At 37.0% G+C, this 27,251-nt stretch overlaps 1 protein-coding gene across 1 annotated transcript in view; it reads right to left on the bottom strand.

The window, feature by feature from the left end:
* Nucleotides 1-26,636, bottom strand: part of LOC127840532 (disintegrin and metalloproteinase domain-containing protein 9-like) — a 37,900-nt gene extending 11,264 nt beyond the window's left edge. Inside the window, exons 1-16 of the mRNA XM_052368947.1 lie at nt 26,602-26,636; nt 26,213-26,294; nt 25,566-25,648; nt 19,861-19,976; nt 19,206-19,249; nt 18,945-18,992; nt 18,156-18,239; nt 16,905-16,976; nt 16,317-16,486; nt 15,166-15,250; nt 12,087-12,220; nt 8,906-8,920; nt 5,843-6,014; nt 5,337-5,432; nt 2,642-2,773; nt 1,173-1,348 (exon numbers count right to left, since the gene is read on the bottom strand). Of these exons, the coding sequence (XP_052224907.1) occupies nt 1,173-1,348; nt 2,642-2,773; nt 5,337-5,432; nt 5,843-6,014; nt 8,906-8,920; nt 12,087-12,220; nt 15,166-15,250; nt 16,317-16,486; nt 16,905-16,976; nt 18,156-18,239; nt 18,945-18,992; nt 19,206-19,249; nt 19,861-19,976; nt 25,566-25,648; nt 26,213-26,294; nt 26,602-26,636 (1,544 nt within the window). The remainder of the gene's footprint in view (nt 1-1,172; nt 1,349-2,641; nt 2,774-5,336; nt 5,433-5,842; nt 6,015-8,905; nt 8,921-12,086; nt 12,221-15,165; nt 15,251-16,316; nt 16,487-16,904; nt 16,977-18,155; nt 18,240-18,944; nt 18,993-19,205; nt 19,250-19,860; nt 19,977-25,565; nt 25,649-26,212; nt 26,295-26,601) is intronic.
* Nucleotides 26,637-27,251: the final 615 nt, after the last annotated feature.

The following is a 27,251-nucleotide window of genomic DNA, read 5'->3' as shown; positions in this document are numbered from 1 at the left end:
ATCAGCACCTAAGGGTTGGAAAAGAAGCCTTAAACACTTGAATTTAGTAACAAAGGTATTTAATTAAAGGCTACTTTCTAAAGGACTACAAATGCGTCAAAATAGGTATCTAAGTGGTAAAGGGTTAAATATGGTAGAAATACAGAGTAACTTGCAGTCTGTTCAGGTGTTATGCTGTTTGCTACTCATCAGAATCTAAGGGTTGGAAATGAAGCCTTTAAAACTTCAATTTTGTAAGAAAGGACTTCAATTAAATTTAATATTCTAAGGGACTACAAATGTGTGAAAATAAGTGTCTAAGAGGTGAAGAGTTATATACGTATTTAAGTGGTAAAAGGTTAAATATGTATCTAAGTGGTAAAGGGTTAAATACATATAGAAGTTGTAAAGGGTTAGATACGAATCTTAGTGGTAAAGGGTTAAATACATATTGAAGTGGTAAAGGGTTAGATACGTATCTAAGTGGTAAAGGGTTAAATACATATTGAAGTGGTAAAGGGTTAGATACGTATCTAAGTGGTAAAGGTTATATACAAATGTACATATCTAAGGGGGTAAAGGGTTAAATACTTATTTCAGTGGTAAAGGTTTAAATACTTATCTAAGTGGTAAAGGGTTAAGTTCATATCTAAGTGGTAAAGGGTTAAATACGTATTTAAGTGGTAAAGGATTAAATAATATCTAAGTGAAAAAGGGTTAAGTACGTTTCTAAGTGATAAAGGGTTAAATATTTATCTAAGTGGTAAAGGGTTGAATACATATCTAAGTGAAAAAGGGTTAAAGACATACCTAAGTAGTAAAGGGTTTACTATGGATCTAAGTGGTTAATGGTTAAATACATATCTAAGTGGTAAAGGGTTAAATACATATCTAAGTGGTAAAGGGTTAAATACGTATTTAAGTGGTAAAGGATTAAATACATATCTAAGTGGTAAAGGGTTAAATACATATCTAAGTGGTAAAGGGTTAAATACATATCTAAGTGGTAAAGGGTTAAATACATATCTAAGTGGTAAAGGGTTAAATACATATCTAAGTGGTAAAGGGTTAAATACATATCTAAGTGGTAAAGGGTTAAATACGTATCTAAGTGGTAAAGGGTAAAATACGTATCTAAGTGGAAAAGGGTTAAATACGTATTAAAGTGGTAAAGGGTTAAGCAAGCTGCCTACTCTCTGAGGCAGGGCAGGTATCTGATCTGGGTCCAGTTGTAGCCACAGTTGCCGTGCTTGCTGCCGTTGGTGTTGAGGTGCTTGAAGCAGACCGGGTCAGACACACGCCCCGTAGAGCCCCAGAGCAGGCGACACTGGCCTGTGTGTGTGCTGCACTTGCCCTTGTAGCAGAATGCCTGGGGAGGTGAAATGAGAGTGTAAGACATAAATTTATCCGACTGACTGGCAGACAGATAATAAAGCCAAGCTTCTTTGATGGGGGCAAATTACAAAAGTTTCTTTGGGCTCTATCCTGTGTGCATGCTGCATTTACCCTTGTAGCAGAAGGCTACAGAAAATACAGAAAAAAAGCTACAGTGGAGAAATGTTGGTGTAAGATTAAATTGCTCTTGTTATGGGAAAATTGGGCTAAAGGCATGTGCGTTAACCCTTTCAGTGCGGGAACCGAATTTTGAAGGCCTTTGCAAACAGTTTGGATCCAGATGAGACGCCACAGAACGTGGCGTCTCATCAGGATCCAAACTGTTTGCTATTCTGATAGTATTCTTTGAAAAAAAATAGAAGAAAATGCTAATTTTAGAAATTCTGCAGACAGAATTTTAGCAGACGACAAATTTCCCAGCATGCAAAGGGTTAAATGACGTCCCAGATCAGCCTGTGTAGAAGGCTAATCAAGGGTGACACTTTCTGCTTACATGGTATTTTAGATCACAAATTGGAAATTTATCAAAACAAAAATAAATTATAACATTCCTTAAATATTTGGCTGGCTTATTTACAGCCATCTTACTTTTTAATGTTTTTATTTTAGTAAAATGGGACAAAATATTTATTGACATTTAAAACCAGAATTGTGAAAACAAAATGTGTTTTTTTTACAAGAATAAAAAATAGTTTAAAATAAATTCTGAATTTCAATCAAGTGTGACTAAACAAATTCATACAATTCTTTCACTATTTCCGAATCATCAAGATTTCATAAAGTGAATTTCTCAAAATTCAGCGGGACAAAAGCCACTGCAAGATCTGCATTATAAAGCAATAAGCAAAGACTGAGCCTTGACCCGCGTTTGAATGTAGCAAACAATGAAACTCAAGAAAATATATCAGGATAGATGTTCTTAATACAATGATTTAGATCTTTCTCTCAGCTCCACAACATGAACCCAATTCAATGAGTCATTCTCAAATAGTGTGATTAACACCCAAGCAATATTTGGTAAGCTAAATTCAAGGGCAAATAACTCTGCAATGTGGGGGTCACTGGGGAAAGAACAAGACATACACCAGTAAGATACGAAATGTTCCCCCCACATTTCGTATTTGTCTGAAAACACAACTTACATTAAAAACAAAAAAATAAAATATTGACATGCTCATTTTCACATCCTCAGTTATTACTTATAAAGCCAACAGTTTAGTGTTTACCACTCCCCCCTCCCCTGTTCCAGATAAGAGCCCCCACGTACCTGCCCATTTCCACACTGCAGCCCGTCCTGTAGGAACACGTCTGAGGGGCAGGCAGGGTTGTCTCCCAGGCAGAACTCAGGCAGGTCACACTCCCCCACCTGGGCCCGACACAGTGTCGCTGCTGCCCTCGGCTGGGTAATAGAGGAAATGGGCAGCTTGTATGTTGTATGATCATATGAGTCGTGCTCTGAGAAAACTGGGCATAATGCATGTGCGTAAAGTGTCATCCCTGATTAGCCTGTGCAGTCCGCACAGGCTAATCAGGGATGACACTTTCCGCCTTAATTGGATTTTTAATAAGAAAAGACTTTATTTAAATGAAAAATGTCATCAAAGCAGAAAGTGTCATCCCTGATAAGCCTGTGCGGACGACACTTCACGCACATGCATTATGTTCAGTTTTCTCAGAACACGACTAATGTGTTTTATGAGCCTTTCTCTGGGAAAATGGGGCTTAATGCAAGTGTGTCAATGGTTGTCCCAGATTAGCCTATGCACTCTCAATAGTCTAATCAGGGACAATTTGTCTGCAAATTTTAGATCATTGCTTAATAGAGACTTCCTTTAAATCAAACATGCCATAAAAAGTGAATGTGTTGTACCTAATAAGCCTGTGTGGACTTTTTGGGATGACACTTTTTGCACATGCATTCAAATATGTTTTCCCACCTCAAGGCTCAAGTTTTAAGAATATTTTGTGACTTAAAGATTCATCTCCTTTTTATTAAAAAGTAAATAAATAGCGATTTCTATGAACCAAAAACAGATAACACACATTTCCAAGAATTTTGACAGTATCTATTTTTTTTAATTAATTTAAACTTACTTAATCAGAGATATATCATCTTTTATGCTAGAAAAAGAAACAAGTTTCAAAACAGCCAACCAATTTATTGAATGATAATAAAAGATTTTTGGTAAAATATTTTAAGTGATGTAAACATTCATCACTTACAATCCCATGTTATTTATCAGAGAAATAATTGATCTTTATGAAGATGTTGTGAACAATGAATATAAAGTAAATTTAGGCCACTCCAAATTAATGTGTTGGTCGTCGGATTTGCCGCACCTATTTTTTCAAAATGGAGAAAAAAAACAAAAACATTTTACCGCTCGCACTAATTTTTGTGTCCTTCTGTAACCATAGCGCATGTGTTTTTTTTAATTTGTGAAAAAATTTAAAAAAGCAATCTCGCAGAAACGTTTTTTACGCTGAATATGAATGCCAAATAAAGTGTTTCGTAACCTTTTTAATTGATAACTGTAGTCGCTCGAAAATTTGATCGAGACGACCAGAAGAATGGCTTCCTGCATGACCGTTTTAACAAATTGCAGTGAAAAGTTGCTGCAGCGAACCCTTATAAATATAAACATATCTGCTTCATTCTGTGACTTATTTGAATGTGTTTGTTCACGTTCGAACATGCAACTATCAGCAGATACCGTTTAAGCATGCTCAATTTAACAACATAGGGAAACATGACGTAAGTTTTTGTATGCATGTTTTTCATTAAATGGGCATATGGACGGTATTTCCCTATATGTAGGCAAATTTTTCCTATAACACAATTTAAAGAGTCACAGGGACAATGTTTTAGAATTTGAAGTCACAGGGACAATGTTTTAGAAGTATTAAAATACATGGTTGACGGAACAGGCTTTGCAGCTTAGAGCTGGGTCTGTGTATTTTAGAAACATCAAAACAGTTTTTTGTAATGTATACATTTATTTCAGAAAAATATAATATCGTACTAGCCATCGATATGCCCCTTTTAAAATAAGGTATCGACAATGGATTATATGCATGGCCTTTGTCCGACTGTCTGTCATTATCATTTTGAAGATTGTCCCTCTTCAAGTGCTATTGGAACATAGTCTACCTTTTCACAGCTTGCAACATGGTATACCTTTTCACAGCTGTCACTATTGAAAACATCGATCAAATATAAGCAGCAGTAGGCAGTAGACATGTGTCCCTCACTTCAATGATATGGTTATATTTTGTGCTCAAAGGTCATATGCAACTTACTCCTATAAAAGTGACGTCGATATACATCGACCTCATATCGTTTAACGTCAATTTGCTGTAGCATCGGTCCAACATGAAATCATATCGGAACCTTTAACGGCTGCAAATTCATATAACAGCGCAGAATCTTCATGGAAGAGTTATTTAATATAAAAATATAAACATTATTTTACTAATTGCATTAGAAGATGTTAAATTAAAACTTACAAGTAATGCAATTCCTAATATGAAAATAGTTTGAAGTGCAGTTTAAGTGCTGAAACCTAATTTTAGTGCATTTTTATTTAAAAGTATGTAACTCATAGATATATTATTGCTTGTTTGTACAAAGATTCTTTTCTTTGTATAAGAATTGATTTGAATGTAAACTATAGCTGTTTAAACCTGTATCTCTTGTTAATGCAATATTTCTCTATCGAAATGTGATTTTTTTTTCTTCGCTCTTTGCTCGCTCGAAAATTTTCCTGTTTTCCAAAACAAGTAATTTTTTTTTCGCTCGCCTCTTCAACTTTTTTCAAAAAAATCCGTAGACCAACAAATTAATTTGGAATGGCCTTAGTTACACATTGAATATGTAATCACAGCAACAGAAAATAATGAAACTACATAACAACTGCTAGCAGCTACAGAAACATACACTGGGCAAAGTGCAAAACACTGACCTTGCAAGTGTCAAGGTCACAGCAGGCTCCTGCCGCACATTGAGATCCCCTGGTCAGGCGACACGTGGTAGCATTGCAGCACTTGTTGTGACACTCCTAAAATACATTGGTCAAATCACAGGCTGGGCATCACACAGTGGTATCTGATTTACATTTCCATATCAACTACATTAGTTTTGCACTGAACACCCAACAAGCATATCTTACTATTTTATTTTTTGTTGGACACTAATTCTTTTGGACTTTGATGGTTAACAGATTTACAAATTTACCTTAAACTCAATGGTAAATGACCAACGCAAATTTTGCTTTTCTTTTTTAATAAGAAATCCACAAATTAATTTTTCCACAAAAAAGTTTTTTTTTGCAAAAAGCCATGAATTTTCATGTCATGAATATAAAAGATTGTACAGTAAAGTCCTTAATTAAATTAAGACATTGAAACGTATATTAGATTTGAAGTCCAGGCCCCCATTTCCCACACATTTATCTCTAGTCTAGCCTACCTCAAGAGCCCCACAGTCGCACTCCTCGCCCGCCTCTGTAAACCCGTTGCCGCAGTCAGGCCCAGCGTGCAGGGTCTCCGGCACGTTACGCAGACAGTAGTCCATCACCATCTCAAACGACTCATAGAGCGATGTCATGGAACACGAGGACCACTTTGTGGGAACGTTCACCCTGGTTGATGGAGAATTTAATATATTGTGTCTTGTTCTGAGAAAACTGGGCTTAATTCATGTGCGTAAAGTGTCGTCCCAGATTAGCCTTTGCAGTCAGCACAGGCTAATCAGGGACGACACTTTCCGCCTAAACTTGATTTTCGGTAAGGAGGGACTTCCTTCAAACTAAAAATACCATAAAAGCGGAAAGTGGCGTCCCTGATTAGCCTGTGCGGACTGCACAGGCTAATCTGGGACGGCACTTTACTCACAAGCATTAAGCCCAGTTTTCTCAGAACAAGACAACATTCATCATCCGCTAAAGAGTGGAGTGTCGACTATATTTCAAAGAGATACATTCTTTTAGAATATTCCACTAATTATTCTTAATAAAACAATGTAGGATTGCCAGTCTAATATAAACAAGATCTGTTTGGGAAACACTCTGTCCCCTCATATATTTGACCTTTGACCTTGAAGGACCTTTCACCACTCAAAATGTGCAGCTCAATGAGATACACATGCATGCCAAATATCAAGTTACTATCTTCAATATTGTAAAAGTTATGGCCAATGTTAAAGTTTGATTCAAACAAACCATAAACCAACAAACGGACAGGGCAAAAACAATATGTCCCCCAGTATAGACTGGGGGACATAAAAATACTGGATAGGAATTTCATATTTCACACTTAAAAATATGTAATTGCATTAAACGACTGGGAAAGCATATTTCTTTTATGGATAATGCCATGTAAATATCTTCAATATTCTAAACAGAATTGGGAAAAACTTTTTTAGCCATGCAAAATCCACTTTCTGCATTGTCTACAACTGTATTCATAACTTCTTCTTTAAACATATGTGTATTCATTTTGGGAAAATGTTGTTGTCAAGAATCATCAATATATTTCAATTTGTTTTATTACAAGGATGTATTTAACAAATGGAATGACTATGGCGTTCTGGGTGTTTTTTATTGCACATAGTGATAGTGTGATATTGCATTCCACATGCATTGAATGCATGACATACAACAGCACTAATTTTTGTATACTTCACGATAAAATACATCTACAATGTACCGTAATTACTTACTATGGTTATTAGTTTTCAGAAACCCCATTTTTAGCCAAAATAATGATTTTTTGTGACTCTAAATTTTCTTAAAGTTATACTCCGCTTTAAAGAATCTTTATTACAAACCATTAATTAAATAAAGCTGTTGACATATTTCAACTTCAATAATTATATTTTAGCACACAAGCGTTATTTTAATATTAAAAAGCAAAATATATAATTATTATGAATGAGTTTAATAAGTGGCAATTCTGTGATACAGTTTAAAATCAAAACAAGGGACAAAATTGTCACAAAACCAAGTTTTCATTGTGAAAAAAGTCTGATAAAGGGAGACAACTGAACTTTTGAACTGAACAAACAAAATTAACCCCCTTTGTTTCAAAATAAATATATTTTTAGTATTTTTAGTCATGGCGACCTTGACCTTGGAGATATTGATGTGATTATTTTGTGCCACACACTGTCCCATGATGGTGAACAAATGTGCCAAATGATTTTAAAATCTCACAATGAATGACATTGTTATGGCCCGGACAAGCGATTTATGGCCATTTTTGACCTTTAAACTCAAAGTGTGACCTTGACCTTGGAGATATCGACGTAATTCTTTCGCGCGACACAATGTCTAATGATGGTGAACAAATGTGCCAAATGATTTTAAAATCTCACAGTGAGCGACAAAGTTATGGCCCGGACAAGCTTGTTCCGCCCGCTCGCCGACATTCGCCAATCTAATAACCAGTTTTTTCCTTCGGAAAACCTGGTTAATTATATTCTGATTTCATATCCTGTTTGATACATTATGAAATTGTGATTGAATACAGGGAGCACAATTTAAATTGTATGTGTTTTACTTTCATTCAAACAATAAAGGTGAAATATATAAATTAAGAGAATTTACATTGTTAGGAAAAAACAGCACCCTGTTTGTTATGGAGTGAAGTAAAAGATATCAGTTATGTGCAATCAATCACAAATGGAAAAAAAACCGTTTGTGTCACACTTTGATAATATGGGTGGCTGATTTAAAAAGACTTCCGGAGATTTCTGCATTCTGTTCACACAAATTCTTCGGTTAAATCACATAAAAAAAAATCACAAACTTTTTTATTTGCAATTTAAAAAGAAATGGTCATAAATAAACTTTTTATAAAAAATTTTGCTCATACATTGCTATGGATCAACATGCTTCATACAGCCAGAGCTTAATCAGTATTTTCTGTTTGAATACCATATACCAGCTAAGCAAAGTGTAGATGCCAGCCAAATAGGAAAAAAAGACACATATATTATATAAGAGCAAGTACTGATACTACGTTTACATAGGCTCACACCTTCTTCCACACATACCATCAGCACTAAAACCGACTGGTGCCACATACCAATGCACCATGCCTAGCAAACATCGGCACTAACATCGACTGGTGCCACAATAAGCATCATAAAGTATTTATTCAAAGAGAACCTTTATTTTTTGTCATTTTATTGATATGCCTTTGACGATGAAAGCAAAATGCTAATTTACTTGTAATTAAGAGCTAACACTATACAGGAAAATTAATTGATCTTAAAACTACACTGATGCTTATACTAAAACTGAGTTTCCTTTATTTGCTAAATTTCCGAAAGAAAGAATCCAAATATCAAATTTAGAAATCCACATAAAAAAATTCATTTAATGGAAATAGAAGAGCGTGAACAATTTGTGCTTCATTCCATGTTCACAAGCATTGAGACATACAAAAAAGAAATTTCCCTCTACCATCCCTGAACAGCAAAGAAAAGAAATGACTCAAAACTTGTTAACATGTTTTAAACACTATTTACCGCCCATCCATGGATCTAATAAAAGAAAACACAGAAAATATATGTGTAATAGAAGTTTAATAAAAAGTCCTAAATACATTACTATACGCCCATTATCATGCAGATTTTTTTTTGTTGTATTATAATGTTTGTTCCAATTTTATCATTCTTTGTTCATGAAAAAATAAATTAATTTTTAACCATTAAAGGGATCTTTTCACGCTTTGGTAAATTGACAAAATTGAAAAAAGTTGTTTCAGATTCGTAAGTTTTCGTTTTAGTTATGATATTTGTGAGGAAACAGTAATACTGAACATAAACCATGCTCTATTATAGCTATTATATGCATCTTTTGACGATTTGAAAACCTAAAAATTATAAAGCGTTGCAACGCGAAACGATTGAATAATTTGGAGAGTTCTGTTTTTGTCGTTAAATTTTGTGAAACTACAAAGATTGCTTATATAAGGTATAAAATACGTACAACTGTGTACTCGGCGGAATAGCTCAGTAGGCTAAAGCGTTTTTACTTCAGGACTCTGGCAGGACTCCAGGGGTTACTGGTTCGAAACCTGCTCCGGGCAATGTTCTTTTCCTTTTTTAATTTTTTTCTTGATTTTTTACTGGAGCTTTTACGATCCAATGTTTACATTTATCAATATAAAGCATTTAATGAATAAGTTAAAAAATGCCAAAATCTGTGAAAAGGCCCCTTTAACAATCAAAGTCATTAAAACAAAAGAGCCATCATGATGGCCCTAAAACGCTCACCTGAGTACAAGGTATATCAATTGTTGAAGAGTTTACCTGATGCCCTAGTTATTGAACCCACTTTACCAAGATTCAAACATGGCCTTCATATTGTCAAGATCTTCTGGCGAGGTTTCTTCACTATGAGTATTAAATTTGGCTTCTACTGTGATAACAAGGTTTCTCTAAGATTTGACATGGTGGCATCATTTTGGTGTGCATGTGACCCTCCTTGTTTATGGTAAGTTAAACATTCTGACCTAGTTTCATCAAGATTGAGTCATAAATGAGGCCTCTAAAGTAGTACATGCCTTTTGTAAGATTTGACCAAGATATTTTCAAGGTAAACATTGTGACCTAGTTTCATCAAGATCGAGTCATAAATGTGGCCTCTAGAGTGGTACAAGGCTTTTCTAAGAATTGACCTAGTGATTTCAAGATAAACATTCTTATTGATGAACAAGAGATGTGTTTGTCAGAAACACAATGCCCCCTATTGCGCTGCTTTGAAGCCATAAATTTGACCTTTGACCTTGAAGGATGACCATGACCTTTTACCACTCAAAATGTGCAGCTCAATGAGATACACGTGCATGGCACATATCAATTTGCTATCTTAAATATTCAAAAAGTTATGACCAAACTTTAACAAAGGTTAAAGTTTTAGGAAAGAAAAAAACAATGATATTTGACCTTTGACCTTGAAGGATGACCTTGACCGTGACTTTTCACCACTCAAAATGTGCAGCTCCCTGAGATACACATGCATGCCAAATATGAAGTTGCTATCTTCAATATTGCAAAAGTTATCAAACTTGAACCAAGGTTAAAGTTTTGGGACATGCACATACAATGAATGTATGAACGAATTACAGACAGACAGGCCAAAAAAAATATATCCCTGATCTTTCGATCCGGGGGCATAAAGAGAGCTAAAAGTTGACGAGAAACACCAAAACTGCATCATGCTGAACAAAGAGTGATCACAATAGCACCCCTGGAGTACTAAGTGCTCTGGTAAGCTAAAAACAAATGGGCTGTGCTCTGTGAAAAGGAGGTTTAATGAATGTGTGTAAAGTGTTGTCCCAAATTAGCCCGTGCAGTCCACACAGGCTAATCAGGGACAACACTTTCCGTTTTTATGATTTTTTCATTTCAAGAAAGTTCCTTCTTAGCAAAAATCCAGTTAAGACGGAAGTGTCGTCCCTGATTAGCCTGTGTGGACTGCACAGGCTAATCTAGGATGACACTTTACGCACATGCATTAAACTCACTATTCATACAGCACGGCTCAAATATATTGTTCCAAATATTAATTGTTATAATCTGTTATTTAGTTGTTATATCAGGAAGTACAACATTATTAATTATATGTCATAGATCTCTGAATAAATGTTTTTCTCATTCTTCATGCAAATGAATTATCAAATCACTTGCCCCAAAATGCATTACCCATTCAAAATCCATTCACAATGTACTAGAACAAATCCACCATATGAGATACTTGCATCTTGAACAAAATATTACCACCTGAGCCAGTATTCAACAACCTGTGCTTAGCAATTACATTAAGAGTAGGGAATATTCCTGAAACTGTAATACTCTGGCATCCCTTTTCATATTTATCCTTGTTCAGTTTGAACCTACTCTTAATATACCATTACTTATTGAAAAACACTTTGCAAGTCAGGCCCCATGTACATTTGTACAAATGTTCAACTTCTGTTTTAGACTAGATCTCAAAGATTCAGCCAATAAAATAAAAGCTCACATGAAACAAGTATTTTCATTGGTCAATCTTTTAAAATTGAGAGTTGGTGATTGCAAACATTCATGGCTAAGGGGCTATGGCTAAGGGGCTATGGCTAAGGGGCTATGGCTAAGGGGCTATGTCTATGCATATTAATGTTTCTGGTCAGATAGGTGCAAACAACTGGTCCAATTCCAAATTTTAGCTCAATAGATGGAATATTCCCAATTTTAAAGGACTTGGTTTAACTAAATGGTGAATATAACTTGATATTAACCCACTCTAGTTACATTATTCTTGACTTTAAATAATTTGTGAATAGCATTTTTGGTTCTGATACACAAAATATTATAGCCTTGCTCTGTGAAAAGGGGGCTTAATGCATGTGCGTAGTGTCATCCCAGATAAGCCTGTGCAGTCTGCACAGGCTAATCAGGGACAACACTTTTCGCTTTTATGATATATTTTGTTTAAAGAAAGTCCCTTCTTTAAAAAAATCCAATTTAGGCGGAAAGTGTTGTCCCTGATTGGCCTGTGCATAGGCTAATCTGGGACGACACTTTACGCACATGCATTAAACCACCTTTTCACAGAGCACAGCCCATTTGTAAATGAGGAACAACATATTTCCATGAGACTAAATCCCTTCATGGTTGGTGAATACAGGCCCATTTGAACGGAACACTCCATGCGAATACCAACCCCCCACTTGTGGACGCCATGATGCATTTCTCCACAGGACACTTGCATATCGTGTAGTTGTCGTGGTCCATACCAAAATTGTGCCCCAGCTCGTGTGCTATAGTTGTTGCTGTCTGAGCTTCCGTTGCGAGATTCTGATGTTACAACAATGTATATATGTTTAAGTAAGTTCTGTGAAAATATTTGCGTAGTAACAAAGGTTAATTTCCGTTTTAAATAATTTATTATTCAGAAATTATGTACTGATAAAATCGCATGTCCTGCAAGAATTGTATGGTTTTATATGTGGTCTAGTTATATTTTCATTTATAATATACTTTTTAAGCGTTTTCATTGGCTTAGTTTTCGTTCGATTGACCAAGCGCATTTTGTTATTTTGCTGAAATGATGTTGCAACTTCAAATGACATCACGAAATATAAAAAACATTCGGGATTTATCATGTATGCGTAAATATTTATTTAATTTGCTCATTTAAAAGCATGTGATGAATAAGATCTGATACTCGTTGTCATTTCATCGCTTACTAACAAAATTCCCGAACTCATTTAATAAAATATGGTATGACATGAAAACTCGTGCCAGATCCTATACATATAAGAAAATGATGTTGCTTTGCAAAACTGCTATTTTTACAACTCAATGATTTTTTTCTGGACATAAAGCATCAAATGCACATTGAACATAAATCATACAGTTTCAAATCAATTATAACAGCACAGTAACTATCTATCATCTTGATGACCATTTCTACAGCAGTATTTAACAGCATTGTGAGTGTACTGTAATCAAAGTTATTAAAAAACAAAAGATGTGCTTGTCAGAAACACAATGCCCCCTATCTCGCCACTTTAAAATAAAATTTCAATATATCATTTGGCAGGTTTAGAAATTATCTCCCTTGGAATGTATTTTTTGACTTTTGACCTTGAAGGATGACCTTGACATTTCACCACTCAAAATGTGCAACTTCACGAGAAGTAAGTAAGAGATTGAATGGAGTAATGAATTTATTTAATTTTATTTTTTACCTTGACCTTTCACCTCTAAAAATGTGCAGCTCCACGAGATACACACGCATGCCAAATATGAAGTTGCTGTGTTCAATATTAAACATATTAAACAAGTTATGGCCAATATTAAAGTTTTCGGACGGACGGAATATTTGACATTTGACCTTGAAGGATGACCTTGACCTTCACCTTTCACCTCTCAAACTGTTCAGCTCCAGGAGATACACATGCATGCCAAATATCAAGTTGCTATCTTCAATTGTGAAAAAGCTATGGCCAATTTTAAAGTTTTCGGACGGATGGACAGACGCCATATATTAGACCTTTGACCTTGAAGGATGACCTTGACCTTGACTTTTCACCACTCAAAATGTGCAGCTCCATGAGATGCACATGCAAGCTAAATATCAAGTTGCTATGTTAAATATTGAAAAAGTTATGACCATAAAAGTTTTCTGACGGACAGACTGACATACCGACTGACTGACCTACTGACTGACTAACGGACAGTTCAACTGCTATATGCCACCCTACCAGGGGCATAAACAGTTAACATGAGCTCCCATGACAGCAACAATTTATATACCATCTCTGATTCTATTATTTTAGAGTTCAGCTTAGATATACTACGCCACCCATGATTTTTGCCTAATTCGTGGAGTCACGGTGGACAGTTTGATTTTTGAGGGGAAGATCACCGAGATATCACGTGATTCGTCACTCCGCCGTCGTGCGAGAGCAAGACAATCTTTGCCGTGATTCTCCCAAAGTTTGTGGAGATTCACCGCGATACGCAATGATGGCAGTGGATATCAGTGACATCAGTGTTTTGCCAATTCATGCATATAAACCGAAATGTTATGATAACTGTATACATACCGCTTTTTTAATGTGAACAATTATGCGATAATCCAACATAGTTACAACATCACTTACGAAAAAATAATTGCAAACATTTATGACTACAAATATGTTTAGGAATTTCATAAACATAACATATGCCTTCATAATATTTCAGAAGTGTAAAGAGTACAGTGCATTATGAACACAGCTTTCATTGAACGAGCGAATTAAAATTTAGATTGAATGCAATACGACCATGTACAAAAAAATGTTTTATTGCGTCATACCTGGCATGTAATATAACGTGCTTCGCTGGGACTTTCTGCTTTTGGGTAAAAATGAACAGGAATATTTGTTAACAGTTACACTGCGTAAGCATGAAAATAAATCGTCTGGATTATTTCATTTATTTTTCTTACACGTACTGTTCTGATAGGGAATACATGAAATAAACACTGACTCGCGAGTTTTTCAAACCTGTATTGACATTACACATCAGATAAACACCAATCTAAGCGATTAAAATCGGTAAAACAGACGGATAAAGCAATGAAGCTGTGATCATCGCCATCTTTGTACCAGATTGCCGAACTTCAGTTTTCCAGTTTGCAGAGTCTTTTTTTGCTAATTCCCAATGGAAAGAACATTTATTATTTTGGTTATTAACAAGGTATCCTAGTTTGCGGAATGCATATTTCCAATTCCCATGTTGCCGCCTTCTTTTCATCGCGAAAAAAGGTGAATCATGGCAGTTCGCAGTGATTCGCGATACATTGTGCGACAGTCACCATGGAATCACGGAGACATCATCCAAATTTTCTTGTCGATCGGAATCACTGCAATTCGTCACGTTGCATAGATCGCGGTGATGCGAGAATCGAGGCAAAAATCATGGGTCGCGTAGTGTAAAAGAACCATTTCAATATCCCTTGATTCAGCATTAAACATGTTTTATAATGTTTTTGAGCTTCCCAGCGGAAAAACTAGGCTTAATAAAAGTGTTATATGTATTGTCCCAGAATTGCCTAATCAGGGACAAAACTTTCCACCTCAACTAGATTTTCACTAAGAAGAAACTTCCTTTGAACACATATACCATCAAAGTGAAAAGCATCGTCCCAGATTAGCCTCTGGGGATCAAAAAGGCTAATCTGGGACGACACTTTACACACATGCATTAAGCCCCATTTTCCCCACTGCAACACTCATTCATTTAATCCTTACCAAGTTCACACCACCAGAGTACTGGTAAGTACATATTGTCCCTTTGATGGCTTTGCCCACCACTCCATTGCTGAATGATGTTGTCCTGCAGAAAAAAAACATCGCAAACGGCATGGAAACAACCAACAAATAAATAAAAAGCTCAGAAAAACTATTTTAATATTTTGCTGTTAAAATAAGGAACATCATTTATAACAGAATTTATTAAAAGCATTTGATAAGTTGTCATTATATATATTTTAAATATTTGCAGGCGATTATTATTCTAGCTATGAGCATTTAAATGTACTTTTTTGCTTGGTTCAGGATTAATGTCACTGTATTTACTCTACCTGACACATAAATTTGCAGTTCTTATTCAGTTATTAATCCAATTTTATTGACGCATACATTAATGGCTAAAATCCTGCACAGCTGATGTACCTTTTTATTTACAGAAAAAAAGATGAATAGGGTCTCCTTCCCCTAAACTGCAATCCATACAGGCTAATCAGGGACAACACTTCTCGTCTAAACTGGATTTTTGTTCAGAAGAGCCTTCATATAAACAAAAAACCAGTTTTGGTGGAAAGTGTTGTCCCATATTAGCCTGTGTGGACAGGCTAATCTGGGACAACACTTAACACTTAACACAAAAGCATTATGCTGAGTTCTCCCATAACACAGCTCAATTGGAAATTATCAAACCTTACTTACGTAATCAAATGAGAGTTATCATTTCTGTGGTAGGGGTTGATCCTTTCTTTCCTTACTTACGTAATCAACTGAGAGTTATCATTCCTGTGGTAGGGGTTGATCCTTTCTTTCCTTACTTACGTAATCAACTGAGAGTTATCATTCCTGTGGTAGGGGTTGATCCTTTCTTTCCTTACTTACGTAATCAACTGAGAGTTATCATTCCTGTGGTAGGGGTTGATCCTTTCTTATTTACGTAATCAACTGAGAGTTATCATTCCTGTGGTAGGGGTTGATCCTTTCTTACTTACGTAATCAACTGAGAATTATCATTCCTGTGGTAGGGGTTGATCCTTTCTTACTTACGTAATCAACTGAGAGTTATCATTTCTGTGGTAGGGGTTGATCCTTTCTTACTTACGTAATCAACTGAGAGTTATCATTCCTGTGGTAGGGGTTGATCAAACCTTACTTACGTAATCAACTGAGAGTTATCATTCCTGTGGTAGGGGTTGATCCTTTCTTTCCGATAGTGTAGGAAGCTCTGCAGGGTTGTATCTGCTTCATCAACAATCTGGAACAGATCTTCCTTCGTCCAGTTTTCCACACCAACCAGGGCGATGTAAATGTTGAATGGCCGATAAAGCTGTGAAACACACATGCACAAGAATTGAATATGGCAAAAAGCCTGTCAGTTATAAATAATTAATGATATATTTAAAATCTAGAACATAAATTAATCGTTCAGATTCAGATAACTTGTAGCAGTTAAGCCTGAGATCTTTATGATCTTTTATTCAAAAACAAATCTTGTTTAATAACAGGATGTTTCACCATAAATTTTTTATCTAATACCGGTCCACTTTGATGTTGCAAGTTTTTTTCTACCGGATACAATGGAGTATAGAGCCGTATGTATGTACATGGAAACACACCTGATACTTAGTTTGCTTAAGTAAAACCTATAATTGAAAAGTCAGGCACAGTGGTTACACATCGCATAAAGACCCTTAAGAAAGGCCTGAAAGACGCATGATTCTTGCCACATAATATGTATGACTCACCCGGCTGACAATGTTGATAATGTTCTGAGTCTTCCGAGTTTGGTACGCGACATCACGATTATTACTATCAAACTGGAAAAACAAGGAATACCGGATTTAACCATACAGATACACTAAAAATGATAATCAAATACATTTGGCATTCTCAGATGAAGACAGCTTCGAAATTAAACCTTAACTACTCATTCAGGTTTGCTTACAAAAGTTTCAAACAATACAAACTAAGCTACGATTGACACTGTATTACATGTATGTATTGACAATTCAGGTATAAGAGTGTGACCAGATATATATATTTTTAACATGAGAGCTAATTTGTTCAATAAACTATGCTTGCATACAATTATAACCAATTAATTCACTGAGAATTCGCAAAGTTACACTCATGTTAATTGCAAATTCTAGTATTGCTCAAACACAAGTTTGCTAAACTACATAATATATCATGCCTTACAATAACTTAGCAAAAACTACTTTGCTGATGTCTTTTGTGTACACAAGTATGTTTATTTAAATCATAGCACATTGCTATTGCTAGGTTTAACTTCATTACTTTGACTTCAAATTGCTTGATGTGTGCTATTATCATTCTGTTAATTAATTATAAATTATTTAATGGCCGATGTTCAACTAAACATGTTATTATCAGATAACAATTAAATGATATTTATGAAAATGAACCATTCTGTACAGTATTTACACGGAATATATTATACTATAGGGTTTTATACAAATGTCGTAAGATATTTTTCATAAGAGGAAGATAATGTAACACACACTTGGATAAATGGAGACAAATGCAAAGTAATGTTACTAAAAAAGCAACAGTAATGATAAATGGTAACATCCTTTATGCTGCTTTATTTAGATTTTACCAATATGTAGTTAAACCAGTTGACATAATAGCAAATTTCACAGTCTGGGTGAATATAAATTTAATTTTTATTTATCATGCACTTAGCCTAGAATATAATCAATTTAAACAAACCAAGTTTTCTTCCCTCATACCACTACCCCAATGGCCCGCAAATAATGAAGTGTGATTTGTTTGAAATTCAGCAGTGTATTACAGTTGGGCAAGAAGACATTTAAACTGTTCACAATGCATTACAGTTGGACAAGAAGACATTTAAACTGTTCACTATGCATTACAGTTGGACAAGAAGACATTTAAACTGTTCACTATGGCTGAATAATGCTCAGGATTTAGTATTAAACACAATTAAATGAATACTGAAACATTTCACTTACGGTTCTGAAGTCATTGACTACATACATCTCAACATAGCGTGTCTGCAAATTGGCATCATATGGCTCCACCAAGCTTCTGCGTTTCTGTAACAACAATACACAACATAGTCATGAACATTTGAAATGAACATTGCCTGTATTCCCAGGTCAATTGTCTGTATTGCCAAGGTTAATGGAAACCATTTTACTATTTCGGGTCACCGTGACCTTGACCTTTGACCTAGTGACCTGAAAATCAATATTGGTCATCTGCGAGTCATGATCAATGTACTAATGAAGTTTCATAATCCTAGGCCTAAGCGTTCTTGAGTTATCATCCGGAAACCATTTTACTATTTCAGGTCTCTGTGACCTTGACCTTTGACCTAGTGACCTGAAAATCAATAGGGGTCATCTGGAGTCATGATCAATGCACCTATGAAGTTTCATGATCCTAGGCCTAAGCGTTCTTGAGTTGTCATCTGGAAACTATCTGGTGGACGGACATACATACGGACAGATGGACCGACATGAGCAAAACAATATGCTCCCTCTTCTTCGAAGGGGGGTATAATAATTGCAATACTATCATGCAGCACACAAACAATACACAAATTTTATTTATGTATTAAGAATATTGTATATTTTAAGTGCATATTCAAATCTAACCAAGATGTTGGATCTAATGTTGACATAGAACGATGTATGCAGGGTTTCTATCTATACAAATGTTTGTTAATAAGTAAATCAAACCAAATGCAATCAATACCTTAAAAAACATTATTTACTGATAATTCTTCATCTACTTACTCTTCTTAAATATGAATGTGTCAAGTCAATCTGTACTGTTTCATTGAGCTTGGATTAATGTCTTGTGGGATGGGTACCTACAATAAAAGATAGCAATATGAATTTAGGTTCCTACTCCACTTCTATGAAAACATATTTCTGCGTTGTCAATGTTTTTGTAAAATTTACAACAATATGGTTCCAGACTTTTTTAAACATAAAGAATGTTAATTTTTAGGATAGATAATGTATTAAAGATACAGAATGCAATTCAACACTGACAGCTTTCTTCTCGAGATTGTCCGAAGGAACCTTATTCAACTGTCCTTAGAAACAAACCTAATACACAGTGCAACTTAAGCAGCTTTACTGGCTTTGATCAGAAACCAGAAAAACTTGACTTGTACTACACTTGTACTGATCTGAAAGATATGGTCAAGGGAAAGTAACTAAGGGACGTAAAGTGGACCGAGGATGGAAAGTGTCAGCACATTTACACTTTATGTTGATGACATATTTGAAGTGTCTTGCACATCTACACTTTATGTTGATGACATATTTGAAGTGTCTTGCACATTTACACTTGATGTTGATGACATATTTGAAGTGTCTTGCACATGTACACTTGATGTTGATGACATATTTGAAGTGTTTTTTCACATCTACACTTGATGTTGATGACTTATTTGATGTGTCTTTCACATCTACACATGATGTTGATGACATATTTGAAGTGTCTTGCACATATACACTTGACATTGATGACATATTTGAAGTGTCTTGAACATCTACACTTGATGTTTATGAATTATTTGAAGTTACAATTTAATCTCTTGAATCATCCACAAACTTATAACATTTAATGCTGACTGTTTATGGGATCATAATGTGCATAGTAATAATCACAAAAACCTAAGTATGGAAAGAAATTCTGTACCGCAATTGTGTGGGGTGTCCTTCTTGTGAATGTCTTTATAGAGCCTGTGTGCCCCATCCCCCATATCCAGCCCTGGCTCTATGTGGTAGGCTTCTCTGTCGGTCTGGATGTAACCACTGAAACAGACATGACATGCAGTGGTCACCAACCAGTTCTCTGTCGGTCTGGATGTAACCACTGAAACAGACATGACATGCAGTGGTCACCAACCAGTTCTCTGTCGGTCTGGATGTAACCACTGAAACAGACATGACATGCAGTGGTCACCAACCAGTTCTCTGTCGGTCTGGATGTAACCACTGAAACAGACATGACATGCAGTGGTCACCAACCAGTTCTCTGTCGGTCTGGATGTAACCACTGAAACAGACATGACATGCAGTGGTCACCAACCAGTTCTCTGTCGGTCTGGATGTAACCACTGAAACAGACATGACATGCAGTGGTCACCAACCAGTTCTCTGTCGGTCTTGATGTAACCACTGAAACAGACATGACATGCAGTGGTCACCAACCAGTTCTCTGTCGGTTTGATGTAACCACTGAAACAGACATGACATGCAGCAGTCACCAACCAGTTCTCTGTCGGTCTGGATGTAACCACTGAAACAGACATGACATGCAGTGGTCACCAACCAGTTCTCTGTCGGTCTGGATGTAACCACTGAAACAGACATGACATGCAGTGGTCACCAACCAGTTCTCTGTTGGTCTGGATGTAACCACTGAAACAGACATGACATGCAGTGGTCACCAACCAGTTCTCTGTCGGTCTGGATGTAACCACTGAAACAGACATGACATGCAGTGGTCACCAACCAGTTCTCTGTCGGTCTGGATGTAACCACTGAAACAGACAGGACATGCAGTGGTCACCAACCAGTTCTCTGTTGGTCTGGATGTAACCACTGAAACAGACAGGACATGCAGTGGTCACCAACCAGTTCTCTGTTGGTCTGGATGTAACCACTGAAACAGACATGACATGCAGCAGTCACCAACCAGTTCTCTGTCGGTCTGGATGTAACCACTGAAACAGACATGACATGCAGTGGTCACCAACCAGTTCTCTGTCGGTCTGGATGTAACCACTGAAACAGACATGACATGCAGTGGTCACCAACCAGTTCTCTGTCGGTCTGGATGTAACCACTGAAACAGACATGACATGCAGTGGTCACCAACCAGTTCTCTGTTGGTCTGGATGTAACCACTGAAACAGACATGACATGCAGTGGTCACCAACCAGTTCTCTGTCGGTCTGGATGTAACCACTGAAACAGACATGACATGCAGTGGTCACCAACCAGTTCTCTGTCGGTCTGGATGTAACCACTGAAACAGACATGACATGCAGTGGTCACCAACCAGTTCTCTGTCGGTCTTGATGTAACCACTGAAACAGACATGACATGCAGTGGTCACCAACCAGTTCTCTGTCGGTTTGATGTAACCACTGAAACAGACATGACATGCAGCAGTCACCAACCAGTTCTCTGTCGGTCTGGATGTAACCACTGAAACAGACATGACATGCAGTGGTCACCAACCAGTTCTCTGTCGGTCTGGATGTAACCACTGAAACAGACATGACATGCAGTGGTCACCAACCAGTTCTCTGTTGGTCTGGATGTAACCACTGAAACAGACATGACATGCAGTGGTCACCAACCAGTTCTCTGTCGGTCTGGATGTAACCACTGAAACAGACATGACATGCAGTGGTCACCAACCAGTTCTCTGTCGGTCTGGATGTAACCACTGAAACAGACAGGACATGCAGTGGTCACCAACCAGTTCTCTGTTGGTCTGGATGTAACCACTGAAACAGACAGGACATGCAGTGGTCACCAACCAGTTCTCTGTTGGTCTGGATGTAACCACTGAAACAGACATGACATGCAGCAGTCAACAACCAGTTCTCTGTCGGTCTGGATGTAACCACTGAAACAGACATGACATGCAGTGGTCACCAACCAGTTCTCTGTCGGTCTGGATGTAACCACTGAAACAGACATGACATGCAGTGGTCAGCAACCAGTTCTCTGTTGGTCTGGATGTAACCACTGAAACAGACAGGACATGCAGTGGTCACCAACCAGTTCTCTGTTGGTCTGGATGTAACCACTGAAACAGACATGACATGCAGTGGTCACCAACCAGTTCTCTGTCGGTCTGGATGTAACCACTGAAACAGACATGACATGCAGTGGTCACCAACCAGTTCTCTGTTGGTCTGGATGTAACCACTGAAACAGACAGGACATGCAGTGGTCACCAACCAGTTCTCTGTTGGTCTTGATGTAACCACTGAAACAGACATGACATGCAGTGGTCACCAACCAGTTCTCTGTCGCTCTGGATGTAACCACTGAAACAGACAGGACATGCAGTGGTCACCAACCAGTTCTCTGTTGGTCTGGATGTAACCACTGAAACAGACATGACATGCAGTGGTCACCAACCAGTTCTCTGTTGGTCTGGATGTAACCACTGAAACAGACAGGACATGCAGTGGTCACCAACCAGTTCTCTGTCGGTCTGGATGTAACCACTGAAACAGACATGACATGCAGTGGTCACCAACCAGTTCTCTGTCGGTCTTGATGTAACCACTGAAACAGACATAACATGCAGTGGTCACCAACCAGTTCTCTGTTGGTCTGGATGTAACCACTGAAACAGACATGACATGCAGTGGTCACCAACCAGTTCTCTGTTGGTCTGGATGTAACCACTGAAACAGACATGACATGCAGTGGTCACCAACCAGTTCTCTGTTGGTCTGGATGTAACCACTGAAACAGACATGACATGCAGTGGTCACCAACCAGTTCTCTGTTGGTCTGGATGTAACCACTGAAACAGACATGACATGCAGTGGTCACCAACCAGTTCTCTGTCGGTCTGGATGTAACCACTGAAACAGACATGACATGCAGTGGTCACCAACCAGTTCTCTGTTGGTCTGGATGTAACCACTGAAACAGACATGACATGCAGTGGTCACCAACCAGTTCTCTGTTGGTCTGGATGTAACCACTGAAACAGACATGACATGCAGTGGTCACCAACCAGTTCTCTGTCGGTCTGGATGTAACCACTGAAACAGACAGGACATGCAGTGGTCACCAACCAGTTCTCTGTTGGTCTGGATGTAACCACTGAAACAGACAGGACATGCAGTGGTCACCAACCAGTTCTCTGTCGCTCTGGATGTAACCACTGAAACAGACATGACATGCAGTGGTCACCAACCAGTTCTCTGTTGGTCTGGATGTAACCACTGAAACAGACATGACATGCAGTGGTCACCAACCAGTTCTCTGTCGGTCTGGATGTAACCACTGAAACAGACATGACATGCAGTGGTCACCAACCAGTTCTCTGTTGGTCTGGATGTAACCACTGAAACAGACATGACATGCAGTGGTCACCAACCAGTTCTCTGTTGGTCTGGATGTAACCACTGAAACAGACATGACATGCAGTGGTCACCAACCAGTTCTCTGTCGGTCTGGATGTAACCACTGAAACAGACATGACATGCAGTGGTCACCAACCAGCTCAATAACAGATGTGCCGTTTAAAGCACTTAGCAGATATGCAGTTTCCTTTTAAAGATGCAATTGTTGAATGATATTAATTAACTATCAAAACAGATACACTGTAACTCCAATATAACGCGGAAGACGGGGTCCAAGCCACGCAACAGCGTTATAAACGGACAGCGTTATAAATTTTGAGCTTATTTATTTAAGGGGGCTATAAAAACAGGTAAAGTATAGCCTATAATATTAGTCCTGTGTATTGTCATGCTGTGTTGTCATCCGCAAATACATGCATATAAACGGAATCGAACGATAACATTATACATACAGCTTTTCTAATGTGCACATTTATCCGATAATCCAATATAATTATAACATCACTTACGAAAAAATAATGTTAAACATTTATGACAAGAAATATGTTTACGAATTTCGTAAAAAAAAATCATATGCCTACGCCATTTTTCAGAAAAATTAGTACAGTGCATTATGGGACACAGCTTTCATGACGAGCCAATTTAAATTTAGATTGAATGCAATACGATACATGAACAAAGAAATATTTTATTGCGTCATACGCAGCATGTTAAAAACGTGCTTTCCGTGGACTTTCTGATAACGGGCACAAATTTAAGTGCATCTCTGTTAACTATTACACTGCGTTAGCATGTAAATAAAACGCAGGATTTTTTTAATTTCTTTTTTGTATACGTACTGAAACATTAAACACACACACAGATATTTTTATTTATCAAGCATGTGTAGCATATAATAAACGATAACACACTTACACAGCCATAGTTTATACAATGAAATACAATACACGATAAATACAAAACATAAACAGGTAATCGTTTTAAATAACTAAATTTGATAATTATTCCGCTTGCACTTGCCATATTGAAATAAGCGCACTGAACCGCTCTGATAGGGAATACATGTAATAAACACGGACTCGCAAGTTTTCACACATTTATTGACATTACACAACAGATTAACACCAATTAGCTGTCGAGTGTTGTTTAACCTCTAATCGATTAAAATCAGTTAAACGGACAGATAAAGCAATCAAGCTGTGATCGCCGGCTTCTTTGAATTTTCTGAAAATAATGTATGAAGTTGCATAACATGGATTTGAATCAGAAATGGAAGGTTGGAGAAAAAATGGGATCCAAGGACCCCCCGCGTTATATTGGACACAGCGTTATAACGGACCGCACTATATTGGAGTTACAGTGTATGTTTATTGTTACCACAGAATCTAAACGCACTTGTTTCATTCAACTAAATGTCTTGTCAAACAAGTCTGAACATATGTCCAAGCTGTGGTATTTGAAGTATTGTTATTTCCTTATTGAGAGCCTTTTTCACATTTTATTTGTATTTCACATAGTTGATCACATTCTTAAGTAATGCAGATTTATACGTTATAAGATTCAAGCACAGGTAATAAAGCTCTCAACTTTATAACTGAGAAATCAAAGCTGTCAAAGTAAAAAGTTATAATGATTAAAAAAAACTAATTTTAAATAGGCTTTTTCAATGCTGCTGTACCGCACAAAAAATCCAGCCTTGCTAGGATTGCTCGTCATATTAAAGTCATACTAAACAAGAAGTGTACGTAAAACACTATGTTCCCCCCCAACTATTTGACCTTGAAGGATGACCTTGACCTTCACCACTCAAATGTGCAGCCCCAAAAGATACACATGCATGTCAAATATCAAGTTACTATCTTCAATATTGCAAAAGTTATGACCAATTTTTAAGTTTAACACAAACAAACCAACAGACAGGGCAAAAACAATATGTCCCCAAGTATAGACTGGAGGACATAAAAAACACTTATGTATTACACTCTGGGCAAATGGGGCTACATGTGCGAAAAATGTTGTCCCAGATTAGCCAATGCAGTCCACACAGGCTATTCAGGGAAGACAGTCTATTCTAAACAAAGATTCAGTCCAAGCAGAAAGTGCCGTACATGATTAGCCTATGCGGACTTTACAGGCTAATCTGGGACAACATTTTACGCATACGTATTAAGCCCTGTTTTCCCAGAGCGTGGCCTATACACAACTATTTGGCATCTGACCAAAGATAAAAGGCCAGAATGTAACCATGAGCAACAAGAAAGTTGATATAATGACCCACCTGACCCCTTCACAAGTGCTCACTGCCACCAGGGATGAGGAGTGACCCTGTACACTGCCATGGTAGAAACAGTGCTCCGTAAGCTGCAAAATAGAAACAGAGGAGAACACATGAACTAGGGCAATACCTAGACAAAACTAGCAGGGTGGTTGCAACCTCTTCCTTTTGGCTCATCCATGTCTACTATTGTTTAAAGGTCTACCAGAAATCTCATAATCTCATGAAATGTAATATACGGTAATTTTAAGTATTCTTAGACGTCTTTTCTTTTAACCTATTTATTTAAGCTCGATTGCATAGAAAGCCTAAGGCTTATTTTAAACGCTCTCGAGTCTGTTTCCTGGGACTAGAACCAGTACTTGGTGTCTATAGGGGAGATTTAAACAACGCTCCCACAGTGGGAATTGAACCAGTGACCTCCTGATCACTAGGCGAACACCATGTCCACTACACCACGGCGACCTAGACAGACTTATGGAATGACAAAGAGGAAACTATACAATTCACTTACGGAGCATAAAGTTTTGAATCACAAGCCCTTATAATACAGAACTTTTTTCCAGTTCTATTGATATTATGCAATTCGGACTACATCACTTGCACATTTATAACACCTGTAACAACTTAAAGGCTGCTGAATACTGTACCTCTTGTGGCTTCAGCTTTTTTAACCTGAATCTGTCTTCATCTTCAATATTTTTTTCTATAAAGGACTTCGTCAACAGATTACTGAAACATACCCAAACAATAGCACATAATTTTATTTTGCAAACACATTTCTTTATTGAGAACTTCTGCACTACTCTTGAGACGTTCACATTATGTCTTTAGACAATGACTATAATATCAGTTTTAAAGTATGTAGAAGTTATTATGGCTTGACCTAACTGCACTTTAAGGAAGTGCCCTGCCCTGTCATTTCCTATTATGGCTTCCTGAGTGCACAATAAATAAGACACCAATCTCATGATAACCACAGAACCACTAGACACAACCCAACACCAAAACTTAACAAAGGAAATCAAGCGAGACCTACATTGTACCATATAATTGTCTCTGTTTTTGCATCATTGTTAAAACACACAATTTGTTTCATTAAGTTTATTGATATCATCACCATAACCAAGTATCTTAATATTTGTTCTGCATTTTGTCTTACATTAGTACATGGAAATACTCACATTTTTAAGATATAATATTTTATCACATCTATTGTGTACACATATAACATGCACAATAAACTAGTAAATAACAACCATGGTTAAATTGTAAAACTTAAGTGAGCAAAAAATTGCTAGTGTAAAGGTTTCTGAAACTTAACTTATTTAAGTGAATGTCCAGCCTAACAACCGAGCAACAGGGGCCCTGTTTAAACAAATAACCCTGAAGTGCTTTAACGGACAGATCAGGTAACACTTCACTCCCCTAAGGATTAACACACCACATGCATCTGAGTCATGTATACTTGCAACAACAGGTTCACAAAGTCACAATTACCTATCTGAACCCGTACATTTTATATATGACTGTATTAAAGAGACATAACCATTTCAACAGGAAATAATCAAAGTACAGACGATGCTTTTAAAGAGGATTGATATAAAAGCATCTATTTAAGTTTATCTACATCACCACAATTGTGTATGTGGGTACGAAAATTTTGAGTAGAAAAAAAATGGGTACGAA

The sequence above is a fragment of the Dreissena polymorpha genome, chromosome 8, assembly GCF_020536995.1.
Source record: "Dreissena polymorpha isolate Duluth1 chromosome 8, UMN_Dpol_1.0, whole genome shotgun sequence".
Classification (NCBI taxonomy): domain Eukaryota; kingdom Metazoa; phylum Mollusca; class Bivalvia; order Myida; family Dreissenidae; genus Dreissena; species Dreissena polymorpha.
The sequence above is the reverse complement of the archived record's forward strand: the minus strand, read 5'-3'. Positions and strand labels throughout refer to the sequence as shown.